This window comes from Typopeltis vanoorti, chromosome 24 (genome assembly GCF_054136105.1).
Source record: "Typopeltis vanoorti isolate ZY-2024b chromosome 24, IOZ_Tvanoo_1.0, whole genome shotgun sequence".
NCBI classification, from domain to species: Eukaryota; Metazoa; Arthropoda; class Arachnida; order Uropygi; family Thelyphonidae; genus Typopeltis; species Typopeltis vanoorti.
Window position 1 is genome coordinate 10,497,779 of NC_143572.1, and position 11,389 is coordinate 10,509,167.

At 32.8% G+C, this 11,389-nt stretch overlaps 1 protein-coding gene across 8 annotated transcripts in view; it reads left to right on the forward strand.

Annotated features, from left to right (window-relative positions):
• Nucleotides 1-6,841, forward strand: part of Bre1 (E3 ubiquitin-protein ligase Bre1) — a 385,362-nt gene extending 378,521 nt beyond the window's left edge. For all 8 annotated transcript variants that reach the window (XM_090413492.1, XM_090413495.1, XM_090413499.1 and 5 more), the window contains 2 exons: nt 799-900; nt 4,907-6,841. In XM_090413492.1, the coding sequence (XP_090269618.1) occupies nt 799-900; nt 4,907-5,083 (279 nt within the window). In that variant the 3' untranslated portion in view covers nt 5,084-6,841. The remainder of the gene's footprint in view (nt 1-798; nt 901-4,906) is intronic.
• Nucleotides 6,842-11,389: the final 4,548 nt, after the last annotated feature.

The window sequence follows — 11,389 nt, forward strand, 5'->3', positions numbered from 1 at the left end:
TTAATACTATCATTCACACTTTCACAATTTTCTGGTACTACCTCGCTGTTTCTTGTCATATCCCTATTTTCTTCATTCTGAAGTTTGACAAAAATATCACACTCACGATTCGAAATACACTTCAATTCTTCATTCTCCCTACATTTTCTACACACATTCACTCCTTTATTATCATCTAACCACACTCTGGCTGCACTCCACAAACCTTACATTTCGCAGATAGTACACTGAATCATCTCCTTTACATTACCGTTCTTGAAAGAAGATGGCGAACCATCATTACTGGCCGCCATTTTCCTTCGTACTGGAGCCATTACTAGGAACGTATTTTATTAAATTATAAATTATAAACACCAAAAACACACAAACAGACGCACTAAGATATGCAAGGCAAACAAAACTATGCAATATTAAAGTAAATTTATCAACGATAACTGAAAATAACGCTTATCTTATCTGGAGCTTTCACGAACACTACACATTACGAATCCCTCTAGCGGCGATTTCCCGACAAAGATTATGTTATAAAACACTTTAGTACACTAACTACACTAATAAAACTACAATAATATACTAAAATTACACAATTAAATCTAACAAAATATTAATAAATCAACAAAAATCACAAAACTTTCAGGAGCTCTCCGACAGTACGTCCTTTCACCAGCTAGCCTCAACACCAGTCTATATATATATATAAACTGGTATATGTATATATATAAACTGGTATATGTATATATATATCTGTATAACTGCCAGATATTTCTTGAACTAAAATAAATGCATTATTTCTTGAAGGAAGAAATTATTAGTCTGCGCAGAAAAGTGGAAAGAGCAAAAAAGTTTGAGTTAGCTACCACAGCCGATGAAGTTTTGATGGAAGAAATAAGAGAATACAAAGTAAGTGAAATTTAATATAAAATACACTTCTAAAAATATTTCTTATTCCATCAATGAAATCTTAAAAATATTAGAAAGCTGATATCTTGTTTTCTTTTATTTTTAATTATTGTAAGTGCTTAATATTGATGTGTAAAATTGATGATGTGTTATCCACTCACTCAACTAAGCCAGCAAGTATCTAAAGTGTATTTTATTTTTATGTTAAATTTAATTTCTGGAATTGCTTTCTGCATTGTTTTTCTGAATAAACAGGTTTGGTGTATATAAATTCTTCTCACCAAAGATACATGTATATACATTAGATAATTCACAAATTATGAATTGACTACAAGATAAGCTGCCTATTTTATTTGCAAGCATAGAGGATTGAACAAGTATGTCTTTAACATTTGCAATGAATTATCAAGAACAAAGCGTTTGTGTGTACTTGAGTTTTAAAAAAAAAAAATGCCCAGAACTTCCTAGAATAAATTCCTAAACATTTGGATTGCATCCAGAATACAGATGATTTACTATGATAGTACACTCATGGAGACTGCAGAATCAGACTTTAATTGTAACCTTATTTTTGTGTAGTTTATTATAACAAGTAAATTTTTTATAATAGTGTCGGCTATAGTGGGAATTAACTGTACACTCTTCTCAGTTCAACTTCCCTAAGTCACTTTTCCACTTAGTCAAAACTGCAAGTGACATACATTTGTTTATTATGTCTGTGGATGTACCTATGTATATGCTCATATATTGTTTGATGGGATATAAAACCCTTCCTCCCCTAAGATTGGCTGCATTCTGTCAGAATGCAACTTTTGACCCCACTTTGAATGAAATGATTTCATTTTATTTCCCCCACACACATGCACTAGCAAAAATTTCAGTCTTTAATAAACTTATTCTTTCCCATTTCATTACAAAGAATTACAATGAAATGAAAAGTACAGTTCAACAGAATCATAATTTTAAAGAAAATTATTATTAACATTTCTATAATAAACTTAGTCATTTATTACTCTTTGTCTTGTCAACACAAGACAGAGAGCATATTTCATAGTAATATTATCTTAAGGGAAAGAACACCTCTCTGCCAGACGTATCAACTGAGTTTTTCCAAACTTTTTCAGGCTTGTGTCCAGTGATTACCGATTATTTTAGTTCAAAAATAATCTGTATTTTACACATCCTAAAATAATCACCGATTATTTTAGGATGTGTAAAATGCAAGTTTTTGTATTTATTTGAAAAGGTCATTGTTAAATGTAATGCACATAAAAATTCCTTTAAAATCATAATAGATAATCAGACCCTCCAGAAGTTGCAATAGGAAATGAAGATCTGTGCACTTCTGAGAGTTTGGGAATACTTTTCATAGAACACATCACATTTCTAAAAACCTAAAAATTTGAATTTACAGTCTGTAAAGCTAAGAATCAGGAATGCTGTTGTTGTCAACCTGTAGAATCCCACTGCTGGGCGAAGGCCTCCCCATTTTTATTCCATTCAGTTCTATTTCAGGCTGTTCTTGACCAGGTTGGTCCTGCTGCTAGAATAAGTTCATCTCTCCATCTGGTCTTCTGTCTACCTCTACTTCTCTTTCCATGTCTAAGTATCCAATAAGTGGTGAGTTTATCCCACGTATCATCTTGTTTTCTCATCAAGTGTTCTGATTACCAATATGGAATCCATATTGGTAATTGTTAATTAATTAGTGGGCCCAAGGCAGTAAAGAAGTTGGTTGACAATAACTTCATTACTTTCGAGAGTATTGAGGTGAAAGCAATAAGATAGTAGTTGTATAATAAATTTAGTTTAATCCTTGATCCAAGTGTGAGCAAACAAAGTTTGCACCTGAAAGTATCTTCAGGACTGGGGTAAGGTGGTACAACACCAGGGCGACTCCTTGCAAAGGTGGAGCAAGCTACCAACACCCCCGGAGTGTTGGTAGCTTGCTCCACCTTTGCAAGGAGTTGTCCTGGTGTTGTACCACCTTACCCCAGTCCTGAAGATACTTTCAGGTGCAAACTTTGTTTGCTCACACTTGGATAAAGGATTAAACTAAATTTATTATATTCTAACCAAGTGAAAAATAAACTTTCAAAAACTTTCAATAGTAGTTAGATAGTTGACTTTTATCTTTTCACCCTCCAAGATGTGTGCTAATTTTATAGCACATGTTTTTAGTACAAGGGATATATCAGGACTGTGAATTATTAGTATCTAAATTGTTGAGGATTTTTTCTGATGCTCTGAGTTGCTCCTATTAAAGTGGGAGGTGGTTTTCCTTGGTCATCCATGCAAAAGTTAGAGGAAAAGACTAATGTCGAGAGGCATCAATCTTCTTTATCAGCACCATATCTTTAGATGCTACAATCAGGATGTGTGTGTGAGAGATAGACACAGAAGCATGAAAGGACAGAAGTTGCACTTAAGAATTTTGTGTAGAATGAAGGACTGCATTCCAACAAAGATTATTTCAAGGTGTTCAGATCTGGAGAATGAAAACAATGAGGCTAAGAGAAGGTCAACTGTAGAAAAGGAAATGTGGACAAATTAAAGTCAGAATTGTCAAAAGGAATACTAATATCAATAGCTTATTTAGAGGGAGCTAGTTAAGAAAATGTCCAGGATTGTTTGAAGAATGATGAGGATTATCCAGTAGTATTGGGTAAGAAACTTCTTTTAGATCATTACTGACAGCAAAAATTCAGTTCTCTTCTTGATGATCTCACTCTTTTGGTTATTAGGCTAAGAATCAGGAATAATTGTCATAATTCAGTGAGCAGTAAAACCAGAGAAGAAAGCAATAAAATAAGGTAAGGCAAAGAAATCCTAAGTTTAAGTAGATCATTTAGAAGAAATTCAAGGGTTGGTAATCTCTGGCACAGAATGCCAGATCTGACAAATGTACATGTTCCTCTGTACAAAAATATTATCCAGAATCTTAGAATAGTTAAAGTAAATTGTAGTTGTAGAGCGTGCCAGTTTGGATAAAGTAAGGAATAGCAGATCAGGTTTTGGTGTGGGTAAATGATGGTATACTTTGTGGAGTAGTTTTTTTCCATTGGATGTCTGTTGTGTTTTATGTTTTGTGGGATGGTTTTCAGTTTTTTGTTTTGTTTACTCGTATGGGAGATATTATAACCACTGTGATGCTATTTTTTATCTTTCATGGTAGACAGTCAAACTTGAGAGTGGGGCATGTGTTAGGGATGAAAACTTTGTACGCATGGTCTTGACAGTGTTCCATGTATACTGCTATATTCTGATGCCCTGCAAATATGATTTGACCAAGTAAATGGCAACTGGGCAGAAAGCCTCCTTATGTGTCGCCATTGGGAAGAATCATCTGTTATGCAGAATTATATCTACTCTACTGCAAATGGTGTGAGCATTATAGCTATTCCATACGTTTGCTGCCTTTGTTAATCATTGCATTGTACCTAAGAACTTCCTATTATTACTTCTCATGAATAGTAGAAAATTCATTCCATATATCTGCATACAATATTTTGATGAGTAAAATAAACCCTCCTGTTCCTAAGAATTGCATTTGCCTATGGAAAAAAAAACATAGCACTTTTTTTTTGGTGAGCTTCAATACCATATTTTTCTGAAAATATAAATTAAGATATAATATGTCATAAAATACATTTCATATACTAAGAGACTGACAATAGTCTTTGAATAAGAATTGTAATGACTTAAGATTTAAGGCATAAGCAACTATAGAGGCATGAAATTTCAAGTAATATTGAACACTGATGTTAAGCATGGGAAGGGGAAATATGATATTCCCAAAATATTGTATTTTTTGAACCCATTAAATCTGTCACTATGTTGGAAAGCTTATTTAAAAAAAGACTGCCTTCAGGTTTTAAAATAATTGATTTCTGTATATATTAGTCATTACAAGTCTTCTTGAACAGTTATGGATATATAGCTATGTACAAAGTAATTTGTAGGAATATTTAATTCCTTTTATTTATGTGTCTTGTTTTCTTAATAGGAACAACTAACTTGCCCATCTTGTAAAGTAAAAAGAAAAGATGCAGTTTTAACAAAATGTTTCCATGTTTTCTGCTTTGATTGCCTTAAAACACGATATGAAACTAGACAGCGCAAATGTCCTAAGTGTAATGCTGCATTTGGAGCTAATGACTTTCATCGGTTGTATTTGACTTAATCATATGAGCAAGTATATATTGTTATATTTTGTCGTATATTTTACACAGGACATTGGAAGTGTAAAATGCAAGTTTTTGTATTTATTTGAAAAGATCATTGTTAAATGTAATGTACATAAAAATTCCTTTAAAATCATAATAGATGATCAGACCCTCCAGAAGTTGCAATAGGAAATGAAGATCTGTGCACTTCTGAGAGTTTGGAACTACTTTTCATAGAACACATCACATTTCTAAAAACCTAAAAATTTGAATTTACAGTCTGTAAAAAAGTGAGATAAAGTAATTGTCTTATTTCATTATGACCATCTGTGCTCTGTGTAAAAGACCATTTTTCAAAGAAATTAATATTTGTACAACATAATTTGTAAAAATTACTTTGTTTTACTGTGAATAACTGTTATAGCATTAGGTATTGGGAATTAAGCATGCTCATATTGACATCAGTAGAAAATCATATTTAAAAACAAGATAAAAGATCTTTTTCTTTACAATAAGTATATTAAAAGGAAGATAATAAATATCCATCATTTTATACCAAGTAGGCAATGCAAAAATTGCCAAGTTTGTATCTTTTAAATAGCACACTACTTGAAAGATACGAACCATGCCCAAATTCAGCATATTTGTCTAAAAGTTATGTACTTTTTATAAGTGAATTCTGGATTAGTCATAATTAACTAAGAAAAAAGCCTGAAAGATCAACTTGACAATGAATCTTATTAAAATGGACAATGATAAATAACCTTACCTAGTCTGATAAGAAACCAACAAAACCCTTTCAGATCAGTGAAACCCACAAAAGACAAATAATATACATTGTGATATATTTTAAGTAATGCAAAAACAGTGTGCAAACACTGTTTTTGTTAGCTTGCTTGTTATATAAAATAATGAATGATTATTATTCTGCCTTTTAATGAAGTTCATTAAAGTCTTTTAAGCTGCTTTCTTACATCACTTTGTCATAACATTTTTCCAGTTCAGTCCTAATTTGATGACTTTTTAGTTTGATCTCATTTAGAATAAAATTAAGTTATTTCTATAACCACATGTGTATTTGTGAATAACCTTGAGATGTTTTGACATGTAATAGTCTCTGAAATTTGGATTAAAATTTCATTGACTCTTCATCCTTTGCATACAGGATTTGCAAGCACAGTTATACAAAAAATTCCACTATTCCTCAGTATGATTATTTTCCTGGCATAAGAAAATTTAAACGCCATCAAAGATTTAGATATAAAATTTGAATTAAAAGATTTTAAAGACATTATTTTCTCTGCTTTATAGAGATGAGAGTATTAATTGCCCTTATCTTTATCAAAACATAGTATTATAGTTACATGCATTGGCCTGGTATATTTTCTAGAATGGTCATCTGCAAAAAAACTTCCTGTGAAATTTTTGCAAGAAATTTTATTCCAATCAGTCTAAGGATATTCGACTCAAAGTACTTTGAAACCTCTGATTGCGCACATATGATATTTGATGTTCATAGCTTTTCAGCGAGGTTTTCCACTATTCATTTTTCATGATTTTAGAACATTTGTGCCATAACTTTTTTTTAAAGCAAATTATTTGAAAATATTGTAACCCTCAAATTTCTTACTAAAATACAACATAGAATTGTATTACTTTCCCAACTGTATATCTATGTAGAAGGAATATTGTACTACTGTATGGTAAATTGAACACCTTATGTCTGTGACTGTAATGAAAGAATGAATAAATTCCAGAGAATGTTAAAATTGTGATTGCAGTTTCTTTGTTTAATAGTACTTTCTTCATATGCATGAATGCATAAAATATTTCCATATTGCACACCTGCTCATTTTCAAAAACTGTGTGTAAATTATTCAATGATATATGGATTTCCTTAGTAGATACTAACTACATCATGGATGATATTTGCTTAAATGAATGCATAAAGCAAAACTGGACTTTTTTAATAGTTGTCAATACTTTATAATAAAAACTAGGTATGCACTGAACGTTCAGTTTTGTTCTGGTATTCGGTTGAATCGGAAAGATTCAGTATTCGGCTAGCCAAAGCAGAAAAATTCCTGTTACATGCATCGTAACAAATGCAATAAATTGGGAATCTTCCCCTTATCTTTTGCAACTCCATACAAAGACTTGTTGCATTCCTATAAGCACTTTCTTTGGAGTTTTTATTTTAGTTTGTGTTTTGCCATCTTAAAAGTTTATATAGTTCGCCCACCGATTAGAGGTCCCTTGACACTTCTGCACATGTCAGAAAAAGGAGAATCCATGCCAATAATAGGGTAATCAATCTGTCTTCTGGGATGTGTTTGTGTATTATTACAGGTTGGAAAATTTAGCTTTTCTTTTATGAACATTGTAGTTTTTAAAGTGTAACTATTTTGCTTGTATAACAGTTGGAAAAATGTACATAGAGTATTAACAAAATTAAAAAAGGTATAGCATAAAACAAAAATTTAACTAAGTTTATTTTTAAGAAAGTTTTCTATAAAATAAAAATAATTATACAGAAAAACAGAAATTTTTTCAAATGAACTTAGATAATCTTCATAGTCATCTGAATCGGTGTCCAAATCGCCATCACTTTCACTTAAACTGATCACCAAAGGTTCGCATAATTCTTCGATAATTCTCTCTGTCCCAATACATATTTTCCAATGAGGTGACATGAAAGCAATATTTTCCCCAGTTTTGAACTGTAATACTTTCAATCGCCTGTTCTGAAAGCTTAAAAAGTTTCGACATGTCAATATCTCCTGTTACGTTGCGATGCTGAATGAAACTTTTCACTTCTGCCCAAACATACTCAGTAGCATTAATATCGAAATGATATGGTGGTAGCCTCAAAGCTAGAAATCCATGCTCTTTGAGCATCGTGGCAAATTTAAATAGTTTAGTTGTGGGCAAGTTTCTTTTGACCAAATTAATGAAGTTATTTGTTAAAGTTATTACTTGAAGAAATGTTATTTGCAGAGAGCCAAATCCATAAGAACTTGCTTCTTATTAGACCAATTTGGAACTTTGTTTAATCGAATAGAGTGATATGAAGCATTATCAATTATAACAACAGCATTTTTAGGAAGTTTTGGAATCAGTTTTTCTTCTGCCCACTTTTCGAAGATCGTAGAATTCATTTGCCTGTGGTAATTGGCTTTGTATAGTAAGTTTGAATTCGGTAAAAAACCCATTTCTCCACCCACACACAAAATTATTATGCGCTGCGAGGCATTTCTGGTTTGTAGCACTCCACGTTCTTCTTTAGACTGCCAATATTTTCCATAAGTTAAATTACTATCAATCCAACTTTCATCTAGATACACAATCAGTCTTTTCTCCTCCCTGAAACGACTTATTGCTCTGAAATACTGCGTTCTAGATAAAACAATGTCACTTCACTCCGTGAGAAGGTTCCTTTTATTCTGGGACTTTTTAAAACAAAATCCGATTTCATGAAGTATTTTCCTTAAAGTTTCTCTTTTCCAAGGAAAATTAATATTTTCTTTAAGCACAGGAATCAATTTCGGAACAGTTGGCACTCTTTTCTCGACCACGTAAAATTCATGAATAATTCTTCTTATAATGTCTACATCAAAATCATTCAAAGCTATGGTTTCGATGGTTTTCTTTACTCTGGTGCTTTTTTTTTTAGGAGATTTAAATTTTGGCTTGCCTTCACCTTTTGATTCCCTACAAATCCTTTTAACAGTCGACCCCAATACGCCTGCAATTGCACTTTTTATGACTTGAGAAAGGGGAACAAGGAGACGATTCTTTTTTCGCAGAATGTCAGCACATTATTCAATATTCTTTTGCAAGAGCCACTGAAACATTTAACAACAGAACTTGTTGACTGTACTGGATCCATCATAAATTAATAATAAAAAATAATGCAAAAAAACGACAACAGAAATCAAGCTAGTACTAGTACAGCGACAGACAAGAAAGCACGTGATTTCGCATGTTGGCAACCAATTCATACATCCTTCATTTCTTTCTCCCCTTCAGCATGAATTGACTATTCTTGGCAAAATGCCAAGGAGAGATCTACTAACGGTGGGTGAACTATATTATGGAGTTTTAAAATTTGGCTTAAAATATAAATATTGGAAATTTTATGATTTATGTGAAGATTCAAAATGCACAAATTTTCAAATATGCAGAAAAGAAAATATCTGGGTGATATGGAAAAAAGGAAGTATTTGGCTGTGATTAATCATATAAAAATGAAACCATAGCAATGAATTGGTAAAACAAAATGAAACTGAAATATCAAAGCACAATGCAAGACAAGTTGCAAGATTCAGAATATAAAGTAAATCTACCAAAATAACAAATGTTATTTGATGTTAAATTTGATTCTTTAACGATACTTGTTACATAATGATTAGAAATATACGTGTTTACACAAGAATAATGTTTAATTTGCCAAATATATTTCTAATTATTGATGTTAAATCATTCTGGGAGAGACCTGCAGAATGATTTGACCTAGAGATCAGACCAGCACACAATAGTCTAAGTGAAGTCGTAAACCTTGTAAAGAGACAAAATGACTTTCTTATCCTTACGTGTTAAGTTTCATTTTAGCATTAGAACTGTCTTCTGAGTTGTGTTTGCAATTTTGCTATATGAGTTTTGAACTTCAACTTCCTATCTATGAAAACTCTTGAGATTCTAGTCTAATTAGTTTCTTCTAGCATAATTCCATCACTATAATATGGCATTACACCAAATTACATTACATTTACTAACATTGAATCATTTTGCAAGTGCTGCATATCAGCTTCATTCCTTATCCTGACTATGCATTATTCAGTAGACAGCTGTATGTGATTCAAACACCTGTCAAATCCTTCCCAATGTCATTAATGTAAAGTGTGAAGAACAAAGAACCAAGGTCTGAGCCTTGTGATATATGTATATACCACTCACTGATGTCTGTCATTCAACCATCCATCCTATTATCCTTGAAAAAGTTGAAACAGCAGATGAAATCATGTTCTAACTGTGAAATAATTATATTGTTTTTGCAATATGACAATGCAAGACAGCACATGAGCACATTCACTTCAACGACTGTCGAAGAGATCAGATTTGAAGTTGTGAACCTCCTTCCTAGAGCCCAGACTTGGCTCTAGTCTATTGGTTGTTTCCTAAATTTGACATTCTCAAGGGTATCCATTTTGAAAAAACCAAGAAATCAAAGCAGAGGAGAGGAAATGGTTCTAAAAACAAAAAGAAGCAATTTACAATGGCTTTAAAAATGTAATTCCAAAAATTCTCTCATCAAATAGCTTGCATTTATTATTATTATTACCTGAAACCTCCAGGAGTGAGGGACTCATCAAGGGAGTTCACATATCATCCACACAAGCTGTAAAACCTTTTTTGTGGCATTCAGTCACACTCCTGCAATCATCTACAATGGCAAGCTGTTCCAATCAGGCACAGCTTGAGTTCTCCTTTCTTGACTGCATTCATCTTCCATGACTGACTGTCCTCTCAATAGTATGGGATGTGAAGATAGATTTATCAGATTCTAAGCATTGATAAGAGTTGATCGGTCAGTTTATTAAAATAGAGAAGATTATGGGAGCAAGGTACTTGGAAAGGATAAGAGAGCCGATGTCTAGTAGGTAGAAAGCATAACAGCCTTTGAGCAGGTCTGAATGAAGGTAGTATGTATATGTAGACCATATTTATTATTATTATTATACGGGCACCTCCGTGGAGTCTGAAGACTCATTGTGGGAGACCCAATCTATCATACCTCCCTTGGACCCATTAACCAACAAAGCACTCACAACTGACTGTGGCAACCCATTCCACTCATTACCACTCTCCAAGCAAAAAATTTACACATTGCCTTCATTAACTATTACTCTACCTAATTTCGCATCATCAGCAACAACTGAATATTTCCATTCAGGTTATTTCCTATATTATTTATGTACAAAATAAACAGCAATGGTCCCAGCACTGAACCTTGTGGCACACCACTAGTCACCTACTTTCACCTCGATTCTGCTTTTCCATATGCCACTTTTTGATATCTGACCAGCAGCCCACCCTCTTATATCCATCACAATTTGTTCTAATTTGCATAACATGATTTTGCAAATGGCATCTGACAGAATACCACATGTTCCATGTGGTATTCTGTCAGATGCCTTTGCAAAATCATCGTGTAGCCATTTCCTTTATCCAACCCAGCTGTTACTCTATTATAAAAAGTTAATAAATTACTAAGGCATGACCGACCCTTCACAAAGCCATGTTGACCCTGATACGGTACCATA